The following is a 24,715-nucleotide window of genomic DNA, read 5'->3' as shown; positions in this document are numbered from 1 at the left end:
TTCAGCACACTGGCGCCATTTTTCCCTCACAGCTCCGTTGGAGGGAAGCTCCCTGGCTCTCCCCTGCAGTTAATACATAAAAAGAGAGGGGGGGGCACAATTTAGGCACAGTATACAATATATATGCAGCTATAAGGGAAAACACTTTTTTATAGGTGCTATCCCTGTGATATATAGCGCCCTGGTGTGTGCTGGCATACTCTCCCTCTGTCTCCCCAAAGGGCTTTGTGGGGTCCTGTCCTCTATCAGAGCATTCCCTGTATGTGTGCTGTGTGTCGGTACGGCTGTGTCGACAGGTATGTGGAGGATAATGAGGTGGAGGCGGAGCGAATGCCTGTAAATATGTTGTCACCCCCTGCGGGGTCGACACCGGTGTGGTTGAACTTATGGAAGGATTACGTGAAAGTGTCAACTCCTTACATAAAAGGTCGACGACACGGAACAGCCAGCTACTCAGCTTGTGCCTGTTCCAGCGTCTCAAATGTCATGGGGGGCTCTAAAATCGCCCGCTACCTCAGATAACAGAAGATGTCGACACGGATACTGACTCCAGTGTCGACATCGATGAGACTGGTGTACCCTCCAAATAGGTCCACCCGTTACAGGATTGAGGCAATGAAAAATGTATTACACATTTATGATTATACCCCAGGTACCACATAAAAGGGTATTGTGTTTGGTGAGAGAAAACTATTAGTAGTTTTTCCTGCATCTGAGAAATTAAATGAGGTGTGTGAGGAAGAGTGGTCTTCCCCCGGTAAGAAATTGATAATTTCTACAACGGTTATTGGCAGCGTACCCTTTCCCGCCAGAGGATAGGTCACGCGGGGAAACACCCCATAGGGTAGATACAGCGCTTACACGCTTATCAGAAAAGGTGGCACTACCGTCTCCGGGTACGGCCGCCCTGAAGGAACCTGCTGATAGAAAGCAGGAGGTTACCCTATAAGATATGGTCACACACTAGGGCATTATATTGCGACCAGCCGTTGCTTCGGCATGGATGTGCAGTGCTCCCGCTGCGTGGTCAGATTCCCTGTCGGAAAATAACTATGGATAGGGACAATATTTTGCTGAAAATAGAGCATATAAAAGACGTGGTCTTATACATGCGTGATGCACAGAGGGATATTTGCCGGCTGGCATCAAAAATAAGCGCTAGGTCCATTGCCGCCAGACGGGGGTTATGGACTTGGCAATGGTCAGGCGATGCCGACTCGAATCGGCACATGGAAGTTGCCCTATAAGGGGGTAAAACTGTTTGGGGATAGTTTTTCAGACCTCGTTTCCACAGCTACTGCTGGGAAATTTATTTATTTTTTGCCACAGGCTACCCCACAACAAAAGAAAGCACCGTATCATCAAGTACAGTCCTTTCGGCCCCAGAAAAGCAAGAGGGCTAGAGGCTCATCCTTTCTGCCGAGAGGCAAAGGTAGAGGAAAAAGCTGCAACACACAGCTAGTTCCCAAGAGCAGAAGTCCTCCCTGCGTCCGGTAGGTCCACAGCATGGTGCTGGGGCTGCTCAGGCGGACCCGGGTACGGTGGGGGCCCGTCTCAGATATTTCAGCGGACAGTGGGCTCTCTCACATGGATCCCTGGGTCCTTCAAGTAGTATCTCAGGGGTACAGGCTGGAGTTCGAGACGTTCTTCCCCCCGCCGTTTCCTAAAATCTGCCTTACCGGCACCTCCCTCTGCCAGGGAGACGGTGTTGGTGGATATTCAACACTATAATCACAACAAGTGATTGTCAAGGTGCCCCTCCTTCAGCAAGGAAGGGGTTACTATTCCACAGTGGTTGTGGTACCGCAACGGTTCGGTGAGACCCATCTTGAAATTAAAATACTTGAACTTTTATATCAGAAGATTCAAGTTCAAGATGGAATCGCTCAGGGCGGTTATTACGAGCCTGGACGAGGGGGATTACAGGGTCTCCCTGGACATCAAGGATGCGTACCTGCATGTCCCCATTTACCCCCCTCACCAGGAGTACCTCAGATATGTGGTACAGGACTGTCACTATCAGTTCCAGACGCGGCCGTTGGAGTTGTCCACGGCACCGAAGGTCTTTACCTAGGTAATGGCCGAAGTGATGATACTCCTTCGCAAGAAGGAAGTTTTTATTATCCCGTACTTAGACGATCTCCTGATAAAGGCGAGGTCCAAAGAACAGTTGGTAGTGGGGGTAGCACTCTCTCGGGAAGTGCTACAACAGCACGACTGGATTCTCAATATTCCAAAGTCACAGCTGGTCCCGACGACACGTCTTCTGTTCCTGGGAATGTTTCTGAACGCAGACCAGAAAAGAGTGTTTCTTCCAGTGGAAAAAGCCGAGGAGTTGTCATCTCTAGTCAGAGACATCCTAAAACCAGGACAGGTGTCGGTACATCAATGCACACGAGTCCTGGGAAAAATGGTAGCTTCGTACGAAGCATAATTCCATTCGGAAGACTCCGCGCAAGGACGTTCCAGTGGGACCTGTGGGACTAATGGTCCGGGTCCCATCTACAGATACAACAGCGGATAACCCTGTCAGCAAGAAACAGGGTGTCGCTGCTGTGGTGGCTGCAGAGGGCTCATCTACTAGAGGGCCGCAGATTCGGAATACAGGACTGGGTCCTGGTGACCACGGATGCCAGCCTTCGGGGCTGGGGTGCAGTCACACAGGGAAGAAATTTCCAAGGAGATTTCGCTTCACATAAATATTCTGCAGCTAAGGGCCATTTACAATGCCCTAAGCCAAGCAAGGCCCCTGCTTCAGAACCAGCCGCTACTGATCCAATCAGACGACATCACGGCGGTCGCCCATGTAAACAGACAGGGCGGCACAAGAAGCAGGATGGCGATGGCAGAAGCCACAAGGATTCTCCGATGGGCGACCTACACCCAGGAGAATGGGGACTTCATCCAGAAGTTTTCCAAATGCGGGTAAACCGTTGGGAATGACCACGGGTGGACATGATGGCGTCCCGCCTCAACAAGAAGTTGAAAAGATATTGCGCCAGGTCAAGGGACCCTCAGGCGATCGCTGGGGACGCTCTAGTGACACCGTGGGTGTACCAGTCGGTTTATGTGTCTCCTCCTCTACCTCTCATACCCAAGGCACTGAGAATAATAAGAAGGCGAGGAGTGAAAACCATACTCGGGGTTCCGGATTGGCCATGAAGAGCTTGGTACCCGGAACTTCAAGAGATGCTGGCAGAGGACCCTTGGCCTCTGCCGCTCAGACAAGACCTGCTGCAGCAGGGACCCTGTCTGTTCCAAGACTTACCGCGGCTGCGTTTGACGGCATGGCGGTAGAACACCGGATCCTAAAGGAAAAGGGTATTCCGAAGGAAGTCATCCCTAACCTGATCATAGCCAGGAAGGATGTCACCGCAAGACATTATCGCCGCGTTTGGCGAAAATTTGTTGCTTGGTGGGAGGCCATGAAGGCCCCGACGGAGGAATTTCAACTATGTCGATTCCTGCACTTCCTGCAAGCAGGGGTGACGTTTGGGCCTCAAATTGGGGTCCATCAAGGTCCAGATTTCGGCTCTGTCGATTTTCTTCCAGAAAGAACTGGCTTCACTGCCTGAAGTTCAGACTTTGGTTAAAGGAGTACTACATATTCAGCCTCCTTTTGTGCCTCCTGTGGCACTTTTTGGATCTCAACGTGGTGTTGGATTTCCTAAAGTCGCATTGGTTGAGCCACTTAAAACCATGGAGCTAAAGTATCTCGCGTGGAAAGTGGTCATGCTGTTGGCCTTGGCCTTGGCCAGGCGTGTGTCAGAATTGGCGGCTTTGTCATGTAAAAGGCCTTATCTGATTTTCTATATGGATAGGGCAGAGTTGAGGACTCGTCCTCAGTTTCTCCCGAAGGTGGTCTCAGGTTTTCACCTGAACCAACCTATTGTGGTGCCTGCGGCTACTGGGGACTTGGAGGATTCCAAGTTGCTGGACGTAGTCAGGGCCCTGAAAATTTTATTTTTCCAGGACGGCTGGAGTCAGGAAAACTGACTCGCTGTTTATCCTGATGGCACCCAACAAGCTGGGTGCTCCTGCTTCTAAGCAGTCTATTGCGCGCTGGATTTGTAGCACTATTCAGCTGGCGCATTCTGCGGTAGGATTACCGCAGCCTAAATCAATAAAAGCCCATTCCACAAGGACGGTGGGCTCATCTTGGGCGGCTGCCCGAGGGGTCTCTGCTTTACAACTTTGCCGAGCAGCTGCTTGGTCAGGGGCAAACACGTTTGCAAAATTCTACGAATTTGATACCCTGGCTGAGGAGGACCTGGAGTTCTCTCATTCGGTGCTGCAGAGTCATCCGCACTCTCCCGCCCGTTTGGGAGCTTTGGTATAATCCCCATGGTCCTTACGGAGTTCCCAGCATCCACTAGGACGTCAGAGAAAATAAGAATTTACTTACCGATAATTCTATTTCTCGTAGTCCGTAGTGGATGCTGGGCGCCCATCCCAAGTGCGGATTGTCTGCAATACTTGTACATAGTTATTGTTAACTAATCGGGTTCTTGTTGTGAGCCATCTATTCAGAGGCTCCTTTGTTATCATGCTGTTAACTGGGTTTCATATCACAAGTTGTACGGTGTGATTGGTGTGGCTGGTATGAGTCTTACCCGGGATTCAAAATCCTTCCTTATTGTGTACGCTCGTCCGGGCACAGTACCTAACTGAGGCTTGGAGGAGGGTCATAGGGGGAGGAGCCAGTGCACACCAGATAGTCCTAAAGCTTTCTTTAGATGTGCCCAGTCTCCTGCGGAGCCGCTATTCCCCATGGTCCTTACGGAGTTCCCAGCATCCACTACGGACTACGAGAAATAGAATTATCGGTAAGTAAATTCTTATTTTAATAAATTAGCAAAAACCACCCAAAAAACTTTTCACGTTGTCATTATGGGGTATTGTGTGTAGAATTTTGAGGTAATAATGAATTTATTAAATTGTGGCATAAGGCTGTAACATAACAAAATGTGGAAAAAGTGAAGCGCTGTGAATACTTTCCAGATGCACTGTACTGTATGGTGTATTTTGTTTCTATTTGCCCATCTATTTATTAATGTGCTACGTTTCCTTGTCTGAATGTTTTGGCTTATATTGTCTGCATAGGTAAGAAGCCTGCAGAAAGCAAAGAACGCAATACTGAACATGAGTCTACCACAAATGACAAGAGTCTAGAAGATGTCAAGACTGAGAAGAAAAGAGGACGTAAGAAAAAATCTGCCCCCAAAGAATCTGAAGTGGAAGAGGGGGAAAATGATGGTACTGATAAACTGCAGGATTCTAGAAAGAACAAATACATTGCAAATGGTGAGATCCTTATTAGAAGACATTCCTTAATATCTGCACAATTTCTTTATAAACTCTGCGATCTGACATTGCAAGAGTTAAAGGCTTAATCCAGGGAGAACTTTATGAAAGATTGCACTGTGAATCAGCTGTTCACTGCAGTCTTGCACAGTAGACCACTACAGAGTTGCACGTTAATGTCCAGTGTGCACTACTATGCTGAAGACGTGCCCCCAATTTCCTAATTTGTCTAGCTAGGTAACCCCATAACCTGCAATAAACAAGCACTATGGTTATTGCTTTTACACATCCAATTTAAAATTAATTTCCAAATAGTTATCCTCATTTATGTTGTGAGGTGCCACAAACTTTGCAGTACCAAACGGTCAGCATTACAGCTCAATTCGAAAACTTAGAAATAGAACAAGTACATATGAGGTTGATGAAGGACATAGTCATGGGTTAGCAGGTAGTGAGGAGCCCCCTTACAGTCTAGATAGGAGGAAGCAAAGCTGAGACAATAGTAGATATTGATACGCAAGTGGAAATGGCAGCTAGGGCATGCAAAGGGAACAGTATTAGGTGTGGATAGGTTGTAGTGAAGAGTTGGGCTTTGAGAGAGCTCATGAAAGGTTGGAGGAGACTCTGGTCATGAAGGGTAAGGAGTTAGCGGGAGGTGGGTGTGTTAGGCGGCGGTCAGGGACAGAATAGATACATTAGTCAAGTGGGAGGTCCGATGGTGAGGGACCTGGTGAGGGCTTTGTAAGTGACCTCATGCAGCATAATTTTGGAGGTGGTGGGGAGCCACTGTATGGATTGGATTTGAAGAGTGGTTCAACCAGTGAGGAGGAGTAGTAGGAAAAGATCAGCCTCTTAAGCCCGTGATTGGAAAATATCAAGTGCCAGTCATTATTAGCCGTAGTTCTCAAAGCTGTAAAGTTTTTCAGAATGTAAAAATGCAATGTGTTTATTCCTTCAGGTGATATGATCTTCCTTGAAAGTCTAATACTTTATACTGATTTATATTAATGTGAGTAATTTAAATTGTTGTAATGTGTAGAGAATAATTTTGGTTTCTTTTGTATTTGCACTTAGAGAGCTGTGATGTACCTGAAGATACAGAGGATGATGCAAATGCGTTCAGCGAAACTGCAGAAGTTGATCTGTCATCGGAGTCTGTCACTCTTCCTATTGATGAAGACTCCTCACTAGTGCTCTTTACTGAGGAAAGCGAGTGCCACTCGGGGCTTGACGAATTATCCAGGTATATTTGTTGCAGTTGCGCAAATCAGCCCTCCTGGGCGTGCCAGGTTCCGTGAGACTCAGCTGGCGTCGGGCATCATATTTTGCCAAATGCAACATAATGCGGCTAGTACGCACCAGGAGACTGTGCTGATTAGTTTCATATGTGATACTTGTGTGTCTGTGTGCGACGGAGTCTTTAAATCTGCATGCGAAGCGCCGTGGCTTTTTCCCATACTTAGTTTGTTGTGCTTTACATACAGACTCTGTCACACACAGATACACAAATGACGCATATCAAATTAATCAGCAGAGTCTCTGGGTGCGTCCTAGTCACATCACGTTGTGGCTAAGATACATTTTTGGCAAAAATAAAAAAAAAGATTTGCACGGAACCTATCCTTTCACTTCCGCAGGCATCTCCAGCTGCATGGCATATTGAGGCTACATGTATGAGGACACATCTGTAATTAAATGATCGTTTAGAATTCATAAAATCTATGTCTCCTTCATCCACTAGGGGCCACTGGAGTGCAGTAACAATGGTGATATAGTAGGCTGTAACTGGGAGCTGGCACTTTAAATGTATAACCATGTGACTTGCTCCCCGCCTACTATGTCCCCCCTCCAAGCCAGTCTTTTTAATGTGCCCAAGGGAGCTGGTCACTTTTGGGCTTCTTCCTGATGGATTTATTTTTTAATTTTTTATTTTTTTTACACTTTGAGAACAGACAGGCAGATTCCAGTGATCACAAAAACGCGCTATGGCGCGTATTTTACTCACTTTGGGGACCGGGGACTCCCTTTTCCAAAATGGGCGGATCCCAAGGACGCGATCCACCCGTGCCTGAGTGTTCCCTAGCTAATGTGCCCGCAGCTGAAGGGCTGGGTAAGTGGTGTGTGTGGTGATGTGGGAACACATGGAGAGGTGCAGGGAGCAGCGGCGCACGGAGGTGCTGTGCGCCGGGGAGCTGTTGTGGATGAACCAGCGACTGCGTGCTGCCCGGTACCCGCTGCCGCCTGGCCGCTGTCGCACACTACAGACCCTGGGCTGCTCCTCGCACACTGTGTCCGTAGCCACCTGCCCCGGACACCGGATTCCCGAGCTGTCTCACTCGCCAGCTGCTCCCCTGGTAGAAGTGACACTGAAGGCGGTGCCACAGTTTAGCACGCCGCCAGCAGAGCTCAGTGTCCATGCAGTCCCCCGCACCCTGGCCGGTCTGCCACATACGCTGTGGCTGAAGCAGGCACAGCTCCAGAATTGCATGGCACCTGGGGCCCAGGTCACATGCACCACCGCACCGAGGGGGGGGGGGGGGGTTAGAACGCAGAGAGGCACAGTGGGGTACCACCGCACCGGGGGGGGGGGGTTAGAACGCAGAGAGGCACAATGGGAGGAAGCTGAGAGGCACAGGGGGAATGCAGAGGTTCGGGACACACAGAGGCACACAGGGGGGAACGCAGAGAAGCACACATGCGGAGGAAGCTGAGAGGCACAGAGAGGGCAAAGCAGAGAGGCACGGAGGGGGCAAAGCAGAGAGGCACGGAGGGGGCAAAGCAGAGAGGCACACGGGGGAGGGAGCAGGGAGGCACACGGGGGGGATGCAGAGAGGCACAGAGGGACACAGGGGAGAGTGTTTTGGAATGACGAGGCTGGATTGACACAAGCGTTGTCTTTTTTTCACTTTGTGGAAAGGACCCGGATGCTACATTAACATAAGGGGCAGAAGGCTGGAAAGGTAAGAGGCTGGAGAGACACAAGAGGCTGGAGTGGATTCAGGGGTCAGGAAGTGACACAGGGATCATGAGTCTGGGTGAACCTTTGTTTGATGATGCATTGGTTATATTCCTACACAAACAGGCAGCTTCTATCCAGGCGATCTCCTACATGAATAGTGAATACCAACTGAAGACCCTGGCCCTCATTCCAAGTTGATCGCTCGCTAGCTGCTTTTAGCAGCAGTGCACATGCTAGGCCGCCACCCTCTGGGAGTGTATCTTAGCTTAGCAGAAGTGCGAACGAAAGGTTAGCAGAACTGCTCGTGAAATTTTTCATGCAGTTTCTGAGCAGCTCCAGACGTACTCCTACCTTGCGATCTCTTAAGTCAGTTTAGTTCCTGTTTTGACGTCACAAACACGTCCTGCGTTCGGCCAGCCACTTTCCCGTTTCCCCAAGCACGCCTGCGTTTTTACCTGTCACGCCTGCGTTTTTTAGCACACTCCCTGAAAACGGCCAGTTACCACCCAGAAACACCCACTTCCTGTCAATCACTCACCGATCAACAGAGCGACAGAAAAGCGTTGCTCACACTTGTGTAAAACTGCATAGTTTTGTGTGAAAGTACTTCGCGCGTGCGTACTGAGGCCCGTACGCATGCGCAGAAAATGCCGCTTTTTCAACTAATCGCTGCGCTGAGAACGAAAGCAGCTAGCGATCAACTCGGAATGAGGTCCTCTGTCTGCCCAGGGAGGATCCATTTCTTCAGAGGTTCCCCGTTGCACTGAAACCACCTTGTAGGTAAGGTGTATTTGGAATAGAATAGAGAGAAATACTCCCAGAGCGATGAGAAACGGATGGCATATCATGATGAACACGCTCCCATTTCGAGTGGCCACATCCCTAAGACCAAAGCACCACTGCCCACAACATCACCCCACAGACCTGTCCCCGCACACTTACACTCTCACCTACCACACCTTACCACCTACCGCCACTTGTTGCGAGGCCACATCGACTTTTCCAGGAGCGCAAAGAGATCCCTCCTTTTCTGGTGCCAACTTTTAAACCCTGTAACTGCCATCTACCCTTACCCCTTCCCTAACTCCAGCACTGCCTGCAGATAGCCCCCTCCTTGTCACTGGTACTGCCTCAGTTGCTATCTACCCTTACTCTCTCCCTACCCCTATCCCCCTCCTTGCCATCCAGTACTGTCCCAGCTGCTATTTACCCTTTCTCTCTACCTACACATAGCACGGGTGGTATTCATGTGACCGCCGGTCAGCTGACTGACAGTCACATGACCTCCTCCACCAGCCCGACGGGTCACTGTCCCGATGGTTGGCATGCCGACCAACAGGGACTATTTCCACTCGTGGGTGTCCACGACACCCATAGAGTGGGAATAGAACCCGTGGCGACCGCAGGTCGCCACCGAGCTCGCAGCGTGGCGAGCGCAGCGAGCCCGCAAGGGGCTTGCTGCACTCGCCCCTCCCCGCCGGGATCCCGGCGTCGGTATGCTGCCGGGATCCCGGCGTCGGTAAGCTGACCGGCGGTCAGGAGACCTCCGGTCAGCCGTACTACACCCCATAGCACTGCTTGACACTAGCCTCCTCCCCCAGCACTGTCCCAACTGCTTTCTACACTTAACCCCAGCACTGCCTGCCCTTACCCCAACTTCTCCCTGCCTCTACCCCCAGTTCTACCCCAGCTGCTGCTTGCCCTTAAACCTCTTTACCCTAAATGCTACCTGCCCCCAGCACTGTCCCAACTGCTGCCTGCCCTCATCCCCCATAATATGTGATGGGACCCAGTAATTGTGGAAGAGGACCCCAATTTTTATTTTTTTAAGTAAAGGGTCCCTGGGACCCACAAATTTTTTTGCTCACCGCGATCACTGGATTCTGCTCTGCCTGTCTGCATCGTTAGAGCTGCCGGTGAGGTCACCATCACAGCTGCATGCGGCTTGGCGCTGGGACCCCAGGCTGCAGAGACGTTAGCTCTCTGGTTGTTGTGACCGGACTCCGCTGCTTGCGGCGCGCGTCGGGGTCACCTCCTCAGCCACACCACCACCGGACAGCACGATGGTAAGTATAGCCTGGCCGGACACCGCTGCTTGCGGCACGCGTCGGGGCCACTTCCTCAGCCATGCTGGCCGCCATTTCAACAATCGGCAGCAGTAAGTATAACCCTGACTTCTGTTAGCAGAAGCCAGGGCTCTTCAGTGTGGTAGGGATTGCTCTGTTAGCGGGGCATCCGCTAGCGCCATTACAGTTTAAAATAGGCACCATAGCGGGCAGGGGGGCGGCGGAGCTTATCCTCGGCTTTGGTTCTCAGTTCTCGGCGGCCCCGGCGTTTCACACACGAACGCTGACCGCCATTTTGCACTTTGCACATGTGAGGCTCCTGTTTTTAATATTTTAACACTGCATACAGAGCGGATGGGACTACCATCCCTCTTCTGTATTGGCCTCACACTTTTTCTTGTAGATCAAATCAATGCACTTATGCAAAGGACTGGTATTTGTAGATACCCAGGTTTAATAACACAGAGAGATATTTAATTGTGTGTGTGTAGGATCAGTCCTGATATAGCAGGAAAATGCTCCAAGGCTGCACAGATGATTTTCTTAACTAGTGTGCTGCAAAATATCTGTACAGCCCTCACTGCAGAAAGTTCCTGTTGGGACTACTTTGCTTTCAGGGAAGTTTCTAGGTCTCACAGATTGATAAGATCCGTTAAGGGACTTTCCACTGCCATGAACCGTCCTTATAACCCCTCCACAGCTTTCAAAAAGGAGGTTGCTAACCTCCGTTTTCTAGGAATGGGGAGCTCAGTAGCCTAGTGGTTAAGTTTCCTATCCACCGTGACGTACCATGCAGACACTTATGTTAAGGCCTCTCTTAGAGGGGTGAAGTACGTACATGAACAGGTTTCATAGGAGCCTAAACCTGTCTCTCAGGCCACAGGTGATACTAATTCTGTAATTTGGCGACTGTGGGGAGTTAGACAGTGAAACATGCCTTTCACTGCACGATCTAACCCCTGCCCTACATGTGGCTACGCTCCTGTATCCCCCTTCACCCTTCTGTCTGTCTGTTTTTTCTCAGCCCTCATCGCACCTGCAGAATGCTCCTAGTTGGACGGCTGAGCTTACGCAGATAATGTCGCTGTTAACCAGAGACCCCGTCTGTAATTTCTCCTCCCCAGGTGTCAAGAAAAGAGATTGCTAACCTCAACGTTACACGACTCTGCTGATGAGATGCCTCTATTGGAGGAGGCAATAGCTGTCCGGGATACTGATGACGATCGGATTTATGAGGAATCTGAACCAGTGCCTCAGGGTATCGAGGCGATTATTGCAGAGTTCGTCTGGTGCTAAAGATGGAAGAGTCGGAACTGGACACTTCACGTTCCTCGGGGTTCGGCACCAATAAAAAACTGACAGCGACTTTTCCAGTTTCTGAAGAGCTGGATGTGTTCCGGACGGCGGCCTGGACAAATCTGGATGCAAAATTTCAGGTATCAAACAATGTTTGTCTTCCCATGCTCTCCCCGCAGATAGCAGGACGCGAATTGTAGATCCCTCGGTGTCTCGCCTGTCCTAGAAGACAGTTCTGCCGGTTTATGGAGCAACCTCACTAAAGGAGCCGTCTGATAGAAATTTGCGACAGCGGAGGTTCTACTTTGCTGGCGCAGTTATGTGGTTGGGTCAACAAGACTGTGGTAGCCTGGGCGGTACTATTGTCCTCGGGGTTACAGGACGGTTTGTATCGGGTTCAACTGATACCTTTGGCGGATCGTATTGGCGAATCTGCTCTCTATCTTTGTGAGGCCTCCAAGGACTTCTGTATCCTCGGAGCCAGAATTTCCGCTTTGGCTTTCTTGGCCAGCGGAGCTCTCTGGCTGCGACAGTGGCAGGTGGAGCCTGAATCCTAGAGGGCAGCAGAGGCGTTGCCCTTTACGGGCCTGTTTGGAAATCTTAACGCCTGGATTTTTCAAACCACTGGGGGTAAGTCCGCTTATCTTCCCACTGCTGCTCCAGCTCCTCGACAGTCCTATTCCGGTCCTTCCTTTCGTACCCCTTCCAGGTTTCGAGGCCATGCCAGGGGAGGTGCCTCTGTCACACGTGGATCTCGAGGTAGAGGCCGAGGCAGAGGTTCACCAACCTCGACCCAACTTGATGGTAAGTCTTCCACCACACCCACCGCATGATTTGCCCCTCTCCCACCTGGGGGATCCCAGGGTGGGAGCTTGTCTGTGGGATTTCAGGGAGGCCTGGGTACAATCCTGTCCAGATGCTTGGGTCAGGGATTTCCTCACTTGCGGTTACATACTCTATTTTCGAATCCAACCGCCTCAGTGTTTCTTCACTTCGGGTTTGCTGGTTTCCGACGACTGTAGGGTCGTCCTGCAGGCGGCATTCCAGACGCTTCTATCCGCACGGGTGCTGATCCCTGTTCCCTCATCATCGGAAACGGGGTTATTACTCAGGCCTTTTTTCTCGTGCCAAAGCCGGACGGCTCGGCCAGGCCTATTCTGAACTTAAAGGAATTCATTCCATTTTTTGAGGAGTCCCTTCGGTCTGTTATTACCAGTTTGGTGCAAACCGTGTTTATGGAGTCCTTAGACATCAAAGATGCCTACTTACATGTTCCCATTTGACCTCATCAGGCTTTACTCCGGCGATACCGGATGCTCATTTCCACTTTCAGGCCCTTCCGTTCGGTCTCTCTTCTGCTCCCAGAGTGTTCTCAGTGGGCATGGCAGTCAGGATGACCCTGCTTCAAAGGCAGGGAGTGACGATTGTCCCTTATCTGGAAACACTACTGCTGCAGACCCACTCTGCAGGCCTGTTGCTTCAGAATATCCGGATAACCCAGGATCTTCTGATTCGGCACAGGTGGATCCTGAACTTCCCGAAGTCTCACTTATGCCCCTCGCACATTCTTGGGTTTGATTCTCTTTTTTCTTCCTCAGGACAAGGTCCTCTCTCTTTAGACACGTGCGGCGATGAGAGAGGTCACCAACGTCCTCCTCTGAGCAACAGGGTCCTTTTTCTTTATTCAGCCTTATGCAGGCTTCATTTGATGGCATGGCTGTTAAGAAAGCTATCTGAGAAGGAAGGGTTTTCCTCGTACGGTTATACCTACTATTCTCCGAGCTCAGAAGTCTATCACATTGTCTCACTATTACTACATTTGGAAACTTATGTGACATGGTGTGACCGACGAGAGTTTTCCCCTTCAGTTTTTCATTTAGCCACCTTCTTAGTTTTCTCCAGATGGTTTTCTCGGCAGGGCTTCGACTAGGTTCACTTGAGGTTCAGGTCACTGCTCTTTCGGGTTTTCTTCCAAGGGAAATTTGCCTTGCTGCCGGAAGTTCAGACCTTTTTGCAGGGAGTTCTCTGAATGCAGCCCCCCTTTCGTCCTCCAACGACACCATGGGACCTCAGCCTGGTCCTCACTTTCCTGCAGTCTCCGTTATTTGAGCCTCTGGAATCAGTGGAGACGAAATATCTCACCTGAAAGGTGGTCTTTCTCCTGGCTCTGGCTTCAGCCAGACGGGTGTCGACACTTGGGGCTCACGCTCTCTCTCTCTCCCTCCCCCCCCCCCCCTCTTGTCGCCCTACTTACCTGATATTCCATGAGGTTACGGCTGAGCTTCTACTCCGATGTTGTTTCTCCCGAAGGTGGTGTCCGCTTTTCACATAAATCAGCCACTTGTGGTTCCGGCCCTCTCGACAGATTCACCAAATTCGAGATCTTTGGATGTTGTCAGGGCGCTCCGACTCTCGGTGGAGAGGACTTCAACTATTGGGAAGTCTGTTTTCTTATTTGTTCTGTACGATGCTCCCGTCCTGGATAGCCGGTTTCCAAGCAGATGTTGGCTACGTTTGACCATCAGACAGGCTTATGTGTTGGTTTCTCGAGAGCCTCCGTCTTCCATTTCAGCGCACTCTACGCGCTTTGTGGGACCTTCGTGGGCACCCGCCCATAGGGTGTCCATATCTACTTTGTCGCGCTGCCACTTGGTCGGGCCGACATATACGTTTGTCAAGTTTTATGGGTTTGACACTTTTGCGTCCTCTGCATCACAGTTTGGCCTGGCGGTTTTGCAGGACGCTCAGCGCTCTCCCTCCCGTCTTGGGCGCTCTGGAACGTCCCCATTGTTACTGCACTACAGTGGCCCCTAGTGGATGAAGGCGAAATCAGGATTTTGGTACTTAACAATAAATCCCTTTCTCCGATTCCACAGGGGCCACTGGACGCCCACCCTGCGCTGTTTTCTCTGCTTCACTTATTTGTTTGCATGTCACTGTGTGACTGCTCGTTTTGTTCAGGTTACCCTTTCACTATGTTTCCAGGTTTCCTTGGTGTTATCCTGTTTTAAAGAGCTTAGCGAACCTCCTCTACTTTAACGTTGGTCTTTTCCAGCTCTCCTCGGGCACAGTTTTAACTAGACTGGCTTGGAGCGGGGACATAGTAGGGGAGGAGCTAGTCACATGGTTATAAATTTAAAGTGCCAGCTTCCAGTTACTGCCTACTATATCCCCATTGTTTCTGCACTCCAGTTGCCCCTGTGGAATCGGAGAAAGGGATTCATCGGTAAGTATCAAAATCCTGATTTCTCTAGCATCCATAAGGGATATTGGGGTAACCTAGTTGATGGGGTATAGACGGGGGCCAAAGGAACCGGTACACTTTAAATTTCTTCACTGGGTGTGCTTGCTCCTCCCCTCTATGCCATGCCCCTTCCCACAGGCAGTTTAGAAAAAAGTGCCCTCAGGAGAGAATGCACATCTCTGCAGCTCCAGAGAGTTTTCTTCAATTTCTTTTTAACTTTTATTATTTTTGGTATGCTGATTGGGAAACAGCATACCTGCACTGTGGGAGTTAGGGGGGAAGGGGCGGTCACCGGCCTTGCGAAGTGCAGAGCCGCTTCCCCGCTACAGGACCACCGTCCTGAGAGGTTGTTTGTTCAGCGGGGCCCTGCGCCTTGGCTGTCACAATCGCAGCACACCCCTAACACTAGCCTGAAGGTGACGTCTGTGGTGAGTACAAACCGTGGGCCCCGTTAGGGGGGTCCCCTGGTGCTAAGTGCGGCTTAACACGGGCGCAGCATACGGGACACTCCTGGGGTGGGGGGGTTCCACTAGAGCCCCCCATGAAGACTGGCTTATATTAGCTTGAACTAGCACCTGTGCAACGTTTTAAAGCCACACAGGAGACTTTGCCAGTATAAAAATCATTATAGCTCTAACGCCATTGAAGGGGGCGGAGCTAACTCAGAGCGGGACCAGAGGCATTTTGGCGCCTTCCTCTGCTTAATGCAGCCACGGACAGCGCACACAGCGCTTCTGGACTCCCAAGACACACTGGAAATCTGGTACAGGGTGTAGCAAAGGGGGAAAGCTGCTATTGTACACGGTCTGTGCCCTCTCCAGGCCAGAATTTACTAGTATTTGCTGTGTTATAGTTAGCGGTCAGCCTCACTGGAGCAGTGCAGTGTCTCTCTCTCTCTCTTTCTCTCTCCTCTCACATACAGTAAGGGCAGGCTTGCAAAGTATTAGTGTATGTGTATGTAATTGTGCTTACTGTGAAACATGGGTAAACACAAACTCTGCAGTGTATGCCATACCAGATTCTCTCCATTTTCATCTGATTCTGCTTCTTGTGAACAATGCAGCCATCTTCACAAATCAGTGAAGGGGCTGGGGGAGAGGGTCCAGATCCCCACTGGCTAGGGTCTCTTAAAACTATGATGTCAGATATGTCATCCCAACTCACTGCTCATGTACAGAAAACTCGACTACTTCAATAAGTTGTTGCAGACTTACCTGCTAGGGCAGATGTTACACAGCCCCCCCTCTCTCCTGCAGGTCCACAGAAGCGTTATTTACCTGCCCTACTCTCTGATATACAGGAGGATGGGGAGGACTTGGATCCCGTTAGTGGGGATTCAGATTCTGCTCAGGGTATTGAACCCCTAATTTTGGCTATACGGGATGTGTTAAAGCTCCCTCTAGAGCAGGGATGGAGAACCTTTGGCCCCCCAGCTATCGCTGCACTACACATACCAGCATGCCTTGCAACAGCTTTGCAATTTGGCTATGCTAAAACTGTTGCAGGGCATGCTGAGATGTGTAGTTCAACAACAGCTGGAGTGCCGAAGGTTCCCCATCCCTGCTCTAGAGGACGCTGCGTCACAGCAGTCGTTTTTCTTTACACAAAACAAGCCTAATGTCACTTTCCCTGATTCTGCAGAGTTACATGACCTATTCAAGTTAGCTTGGAGAAATCCAGACAAAAAATTCCAAGTGTCAAAATAGTTTTTGCGCACTTTCCTATTTGCTCCTGCAGGCAGGAAGTTTTGGGAGGAACCCCCATGGGTCTCGACTGTCTAAAAAGGCGGTGCTGCCTGCCCTGGCTCCTTTTAACATAAAGGATCCCGAGGACCGGAAAATAGAGACTACACTAAAATCTATGTACATGCCAGCAGGTGTATCGCAGAGGCCGGTCATAGCTGGATGACCCATGCCATTCATACGTGGGCTACTCAGATTCAGGAGGGCCTCTCCAGAGCTATGCCACTGGTCACTATGGTGACTCTCCTCAAGCACATTCAGGACACTACACGGGTCCTGTGTGACTCGCTCAAGGAGATGGGAAATATTAATGCTAGGATTCTGCCATGGCAGTGTCGGCGCGCAGGGCTTTGTGGTTGCGTCAGTGGATTGTGGACGCAGAATCAAAGCGCAGTGTGTAATCCCTCCCCTTTTCGGGGGAATGGCTATTTGGGGTTGAGCTGGATACGTGGATTTCCAAAGTAATGCCTGGGAAATCCACGTTTCTTCCCTCTGGCGCCCCGCCGGCAAGACGCTCCTACACGAGGCAATCTGTGCAGTCCTTTTGGTCTAACAGATTTCGATCTAAGGCCAGAGGTGCCTCAAATACGACTAGAGGCACCAGAGGTAAGTCAAGAAAACCTGCAAGCACCAGCTCTCAGGACCAGACCACCAGTTCTGCTTCCGCTAATACCTCAGCATGACTGTGCCCACCCACCCCGAGGGGATCTCGAGGTGGGAGCTCGACTGCGTCACTTAAGCCGCGTCTGGGAGGCTTCCTGCCACGATACCTGGGTCAGGGATCTCATTTCTCAGGGCTACAAGCTGGAGTTCGACGGTGCTCCTCCCCAACGATTTTTCAAATCAAACTTACCAGATTTGGAGGATATGCAGGTTACGTTGCAACAGGCCATCCAAAAGTTGGTCCAGTCCCACGTCATTGTTCCAGTACCTATACCACAACGAGGCAAGGGTTATTTCTCCAACCTGTTTGTGGCACCGAAACTGGACTGTTTGGTAAGGCCCATTTTGAATCTCAAGTCCTTGAACCCTTACCTAAAGGTTTTCAAGTTCAAAATGGAATACTTGCAGGCCTGGAGGAACAGGAATTCATGGTCTCCCTGGATATCAAGGATGCCTAACTTCATATTCCGATTTGGCCACCTCATTAAGTATACCTGAGGTTTGCCCTACTGGACGATCACTACCTGTTCCAAGCCCTACCCTTCGGCCTGTCCACAGCTCCGAGGGTGATGGCGGAGATTATGTTCCAATTCTGGGTCCAGAGGGTCAATCTGGTCCCTTTCCTGGACGATCTTCTGATAAAAGCAAGATCCAGGGAGCTGTTATTGCTCCATATCGACCGCACTATCCATCTTCTGTCACACCATGGGTGGATCCTCAATTTACAGAAGTCCTACCTGGAGCCAACTCAGCGGCTCCTGTTTCTGGGGATGTTGCTAGATACTGTGGTACAGAAGGTGTTCCTATCAGAGGACAAGGCGAGAACACTTCAGGAGATGGTCCGAATAGTGCTCCGACCTACTCAAGTGTCATCCATCTTTGCATACGATTGCTGGGAAAGATGGTCGCCTCATACAAAGGCAATCCAATATGGGAGGTTCCATGCCAGAACGTTTCAATTGGATCTCCTGAGCAAGTGGTCCTGCTCACATCTACAGATGCCTCAGGCCAGGATTTCCCTCCTGTGGTGGTTACAGTCCTCCAATCTCCTGGAAGGCCGGAGTTTTGGGATTCAGGATTGGACCCTCCTCACGACGGATGCGAGTCTGAGAGGATGGGAAGCTGTCACCCAAGGGGCTCAGTTCCAGGTCAGCCCACGAAAGCCTCCTTCCGATCAACATTCTGGAACTTCGGGCGATCTATAATGCTCTGCTTCAGGCCTCTCCTCTGCTCAAGGATCACGCGATCCAAGTACTGTCGGACAACGCCACAGCAGTGACGTATATCAATTGACAAAAAGCAGAGCCTGCATGCGAGAGGTGTTAAAGATACTCCTCTGGGCGGAAAGAAATGCAAGAGCCATGTCAGCAATCTTCATTCCGGGTGTGGACAACTGGGAAGCAGACTTCCTAAGTCGTCACGATCTCCACCCGGGGAAGTGGGGACTCCACAAGCAGGTGTTCCAGCAGATCATCGAACGGTGGGGCTGCCCACAAATAGACATGATGGCTTCTCGACTCAACAAGAAGGTTCACTGGTATTGCTCATGAACCAGGTACCCTCAGGCGAGGGCAGTGGATAAACTGACGTCACCTTGGCCTTACCGGCTGGTCTGTCGGTTTCCTCCGATTCCGTTGCTCCCAAGGGTGCTTAATTGAATCCGGAATCAAGGAGTCCAGGCAATTCTGAATGCCCCGGATTGGCCGCGAAGGGTGTGGTACACGGATCTTGTGGACATGTCCATCGAAGACCCTTGACCTCAACCACGAAGAAGAAATCTACTTCAACAAGGACCGTTTGTGTACCCGGACTTACGGTGACTTCGTTTGACGGCATGGAGGTTGAGTGGAACATCCTAGCTCACAAGGGCCTTTCCAAAAAGGTTATTGCTACCATGGTTCAGGCCAGGAAACCTGTGACGTCAAAACACTATCATTATATCTGAAGGAGATATGTCTCTTGGTGCGAGGAACGCACGTATCCGCCTGCAGAGTTCCACTTGGGACAATTCTTACGTTTCCTGCAGGCTGGTGTGGATAAGGGCTTACGTCTGGGTTCCATTAAGGTCCAGATGTCAGGTCTTTCCATTTTCTTCCAGAAGAAATTGGCGGCATTGCAGACCTTTTTGCTAGGGGTACTCCACATACAGCCTCTTTTTGTGCTGCCTACGGCGCCCTGGGATCTGAATGTGGTATTGGAATTTCTACAGTCCTCCTGGTTTAAACCTCTGATGACTGTGGAAGACAAGTACCTCACGTGGAAGATGGTGATGTTACTGGCCCTGGCTTCAGCTCGAAATGTCTCCGAATTGGGGGCCTTGTCGTCTAAAAGTCCATACTTTTACGAGGACAGAGCGAAGCTCCGGACTAGACAGCAGTTCCTGCCGAAGGTTGTCTCTGCATTTCACCTGAATCAGCCTATTGTAGTTCCGTCCAGTTCTGATTCTTCTGCTCCTCCAGAGGCGTTGGATGCTGTGCGAGCCTTGAAGATCTATGTCAAGCGAACGGCTTGGATAAAAAAGATGGATTCTTTGTTCGTGCTCTGATGCACAGAAAAAGGGTTGTCCTGCTTTGAAGCAGTCCATTGCTCGTTGGCTTCAACTTACTATCCAACAGGCCCATGTGTCGGCAGCCTTGCCTGTTCCTAAGTCTCTGAAAGCCCATTCTACAAGATCGGTGGAGTCTTCCTGGGCAGCTGCCCGTGGAGCCTTGCAACTGTGCCGAGCTGCTACCTGGTCGGGGAAGAACACTTTCGTTAAGTTCTGCAAGTTTGATACCCTAGCCAAAGAGGATACCCAGTTTGGGCAGGCAGTGCTGCAGCAGTCTCTGCACGTTCCCGCCCATTCTGGAAGCTTTGAGACGTCCCCATCGTACTAGGTTCCCCCAATATCCCTTATGGATGTTTTCTCGTAGCCCATAAGGGATATTGGTCGCCCGCCTCAGTGCGTTTAATTTTCTGCAGGTTCTCTTTTATGTGTTTTCATGTTCAGCTGTTGTTGTTACCAGCCGTTGCTGGTTGTTATATGTTAGTGGTGTGCTGGTATATAAATCTCACCACTCCTTGTTTTCATTTTCCTTCTCTCATATACAGTATGTCCTTTCTCCTTCGGGCACTGTTTTACCTATAACTGCCTGTGGGAGGGGGTATAGAGGGGAAGAGCCAGCACACCCAGTGAAAATATTTAAAGTGCACCGGCTCCTTTGGACGCCGTCCTATACCCCATGATGTCATAAGAGAAATATATAAGGCACCCGGTGGCAGTATTAATATAAGACTCAACTGCATTTATTGTAGAATAGAATCTTTAATAGTTGTTTTCTTCAGAGAAATCACTGCTTCCGATTGAATTAATAGACTGCAATCTTACTGGTTCAGTGCAGACAACTAATGCCTCTACAGTCTGTAGATCATGGGTCTTCAACCTGAGTCCCTCGAGCTCCTGTGGAACTACACATCCCAGCATGCCTGCCACAGTTTTGCTGTTAAGGTATGCTAAAAAGGAGGCAGGGCATGCTGGGATGTGTAGTTCCACAGCAGCTGGAGGGCCATAGGTTGAAGACCCATGCTGTAGATAATAGGTCCACTTTAAACCAAAACCACTAGCGCCCACATGACGACAAGAAAACTTGGGTGCTAGTGTATACTTGTCTATGGTTTTGATAAAATAATATTAACTGACTACTAAATGTACAGTATGTTTAATTTTGAAAGAGCTAAAAGTAGTAAATGTGTGTATGTATGTGTATATATATATGTGTTTGCATGTATGTATGTATATATATATATGTATGTATATATATATGTGTGTGTGTGTATATATTACTTTTAGCTCTTTCAAAAGCTAAGTCAAGACAAGCTAAGTCAAGAACTGTCCTGAGAGCCAAGCTAATGCGAAACGCATCCCTTCTTACAATTTTCTTGCAATTAATTACTATTTTTAACTTTATCTTGTAATAATTTTTGTATTTCAGCATGCAGGATAGTCAGAGTCAGGATCAGCAGCCCGAAGCGCAGATTGCAGATGCGACTAAAAATACTACATTTGGGGATTCTGGTTCCATGGAGGCAAGCCAAGAGCAGACTAGTCCTTCAGCTATCGATCGCAAGGTTAGGACTTGTGCTACATACTAGAAGATATTGTGTTCATTACAATTGTCTAATCTTTTTCAAAAGCCTATTGGTCAAAAGCTGCTATTATCATAATGGGCTTGGAAATTCATTTTATAAAATGTATACAATCTTATATTTTAGTTCAGAATAAGAGATCATGCCTGTGGCGCTCATTCTGCTTTATTACTGTAAACCACCATGGTATCGGTCGTGATTGACGTAGTTGATGAATGTCTTTTATGTTACAGAGCAACACTTCTGCCAAAGAGTCTAGTGCCGAAGATGTAGAAGTCGTTGAACAGGATTTGGAACCTAAAGATAAGTGAGTGATGATGATGATAATAATAAACTATATAATCAAAAAGAGACTGAAAAAAACAAAACAAAAATCAAAATTGCAACAAATTCAATGTTCCTGAAGTGATTACTACGTGTTTCCTGCAGGCAGCAGGTACTGCGCGGGCGCTGCAAGCGACCTGTTCCAAACTTGTCCAAAGCGTCTGTGAAGAAGGAAGTATCCACTGGAAAGCCAGGCGATAAGGAACGGCAAATCGGTCCTTGTGAACACTTAGAAGTAGGAGAGGTATTCTTTAGCGTTCTCTAAATTTTAATGGCACACTCTCCCTGGGGTTATTTTAGTTTCCATTGTGAAAATATTAGTTGGGTTTTCTTAATTATAGAAATGTCACCCAGTGCCGCTGTAAATGCTAAAATGGAGATATACTTTTTGATTTCTCAGATTGCTGTGGGTGATGAGAAAACACCAGAGGAAGACGCCATGACTGTGGACAAGCACACAGAGCCAAGTGTTAAGTAAGGGCAGAACACTGAGACGGCAGTTTCCAACTGATTAAGGTCGGAAAGGGTTCCGACCTATTCAATAGGGGCTATTTTTTTCCGACTAGTCGGAAAACACGTTGATCAGCAGAATAGCTGCGGATCCACGTGCTTTTGTCGGAAACGTGTCCAAATCCTACGGGTTTTGGCCCTGTTTCCGACAATCTCAATCCGACTTTAAAAAAAAGTCAAATTGAGGAGATGAGACTGGCGAGCGGGTCAGCGGGCTATAGGGGCAGCAGGGCACATAATAAGCAGGTACCTCTGTAGATAGACGGGCGTCCCCCCGGCCAGGCTCCTCTCTCCTGGCAGAGACGAGCGTCCACCCAGCCAGGCTTCTCTCTCCCAGCAGCGACAGGCATTCCCCCGGCCTGGCTCCTCTCTCCCGGCAGCGACTGACAGCAGCAAGAATGGGACACCGGAAACGGCCAGATCCGACAGTCGTATTTGGCTTATATCCGGTAGTCGGATTTGGCCACTCATTGAATAGTGCATTGTCTGATCCTTTCAGACACTGCTTGTCTCAAAGGATCCGACTTGAATTGAACACACCTGTGTGTGTGTGTGTGTGTGTGTGTGTGCGTGTATGTATATATATATATATATATATATATATATATATATAAATCAATCAAAAAGCCTAAACTGAATTCTAATAATTAGCAAACTGTTTATTTTCAAACTGCAACAATGAAAACAAAAGCACTTTGACATAAGTTGTATTTATACAATGCTACAATAAAGCCCAAATATGGTGCTGCTGTTTTGCTACATTAATCATAACGTATGGTCCCTTCTATAGTTTATGCTTGCCAGAAAAAATTGAGTGGACCTCTTCTATGATGTAGCAAATTTCTGCCTGGTTTAGCATTTATTTCTGTTGCCATTTTAAATCCATGGGTCCAAACCGCCATTAGTGGCTTCTACAGACCACTGAATGGTAAAACTACCCCCAAAGTGTCATTGTGGGGTCATCCTGAGTCGGAGGCTGCTGCAACCGCGCTAGAATGTTTTGCCATAGTCGTTTTTGTGACATTATGCAAATGCTAGTGTCAGCCATTCTCTGGTGTACAGCCGTGCTCCTGAATGCGGAAGGTCTGGAAAATCCACTTTCAGCGCCTGCAGTCTCTACCATGGGAAGCACCAGCTATTTTGAATATAATAAATAATTCTGTGTATCTGCAAAGCCACCTCCTAAAGAACACCCAATACATTCCAGAGTCCTTTCTACCCAAATGGTTCTGTGGCTGTGCGTTAACACCGTGGGATGCTGCAGTGTGGCCATTTAGGGATTTAATTATGTTTTGTAAGTAAAGCACGTAACTGCACCTGGGCAAAACCATGCTGCACTGCAGGTGGGGCAGATGTAAAATGTGCAGCAAGATTTACATTTGGGTGGGGTGTGTCCAAACTGAAATCTAAATTGCAGTGTAAAAATAAAGCTGACTTTGTGTGCTACATGCAGACGCAGCCAGTATTTACCCTGCACAGAAAAAATGTCAGCGTATTTGCTCCCATTGCATGGCAACATGGTTTGTTCCAGAGTTGCATGTTTTTTGCTTTTCTTCCCAATCAGGATCAGGCCCTTATTAGACACATACACAATTGCAAAGATCACCAACTACGTGAACATCAGCATTACGTCCGACCTTGAATGGCCCTCTATATTTCTGTGATATTAAGTCATTTCTGTTTCCTGTTCATTAACTGATTATTTTAGGTCTGAGGAATCCATGTCTCCAAATGCATATAAGGAGTCCTCCAAACAGTCTGCACCACGTGTCAGAGGCAGATTCCAGAGGCCGAAGCCTAATGTGCAAATAAAGGCATCATCTAAAAGAGAAAAGATGGATGATAATGAGGACATCCCTGTAGAAATAAAGGAGCAGTCTACTGATGTCTCCAGTGTTATCTCACAGAGCCACAAGGAGGACATAGCTGCGTCTGCGGAGGTTAGACGACTTAGCTCAGCTTTGCTTCTACAGCATTTTCTATAACTCAAAACTGCATAACAGTGTTTATGTATAGAAGTGCTGCCCCGAAATCTCCTCTACACTGTCCTGATGGATATGTCCAAAGGAACGGGTTAATAGTCTTCTGACGCAGTCACAGTTGTTGCTTTTTTGTTTCAGATTGGTGGAACAGTAAATGACGCCTTGTTGTGATTAGACTTTTGAACGTACAGTGTATTTTCGATCTATAGGAAGTCGATGATGGATTGTGTTCAACTCCCAGTAGGTTGGGCACTGACACACATTCTGCTTCTTCTCTTCTCATCTGATCCTTCTAGATTTTTTTGTGTTTATTTTCTTTTCTCTTGCAGCAAGGCTGTGGAACCCTGGACCACGGGGATTACAGATAGGCTGGAGGAGCTGGCACTTCGGATTTAAGCTGCAGTTTAATTTTGAAGTTGCTACCCCCTGCAGCCCCATAATGCTAGTATTCATTAAGTGCTTGTGAAATATGACAGCCCATTGTAGCTTAGTTATTTATT

At 48.9% G+C, this 24,715-nt stretch overlaps 1 protein-coding gene across 3 annotated transcripts in view; it reads left to right on the top strand.

The window, feature by feature from the left end:
* The window catches only part of BDP1 (B double prime 1, subunit of RNA polymerase III transcription initiation factor IIIB), a 240,670-nt gene that overhangs the window by 87,072 nt on the left and 128,883 nt on the right, over positions 1 to 24,715 (top strand). For 2 of the 3 annotated variants that reach the window (XM_063963887.1, XM_063963885.1), the window contains 7 exons: positions 5,104 to 5,304; positions 6,379 to 6,547; positions 21,246 to 21,381; positions 21,633 to 21,706; positions 21,829 to 21,967; positions 22,124 to 22,197; positions 23,942 to 24,173. In XM_063963887.1, the coding sequence (XP_063819957.1) occupies positions 5,104 to 5,304; positions 6,379 to 6,547; positions 21,246 to 21,381; positions 21,633 to 21,706; positions 21,829 to 21,967; positions 22,124 to 22,197; positions 23,942 to 24,173 (1,025 nt within the window). The remainder of the gene's footprint in view (positions 1 to 5,103; positions 5,305 to 6,378; positions 6,548 to 21,245; positions 21,382 to 21,632; positions 21,707 to 21,828; positions 21,968 to 22,123; positions 22,198 to 23,941; positions 24,174 to 24,715) is intronic. The other variant, XM_063963886.1, reaches the window with a different exon arrangement.

This window comes from Pseudophryne corroboree, chromosome 1 (assembly GCF_028390025.1).
Source record: "Pseudophryne corroboree isolate aPseCor3 chromosome 1, aPseCor3.hap2, whole genome shotgun sequence".
Classification (NCBI taxonomy): Eukaryota; Metazoa; Chordata; class Amphibia; order Anura; family Myobatrachidae; genus Pseudophryne; species Pseudophryne corroboree.
This window is presented reverse-complemented; position numbering and strand designations above follow the sequence as displayed.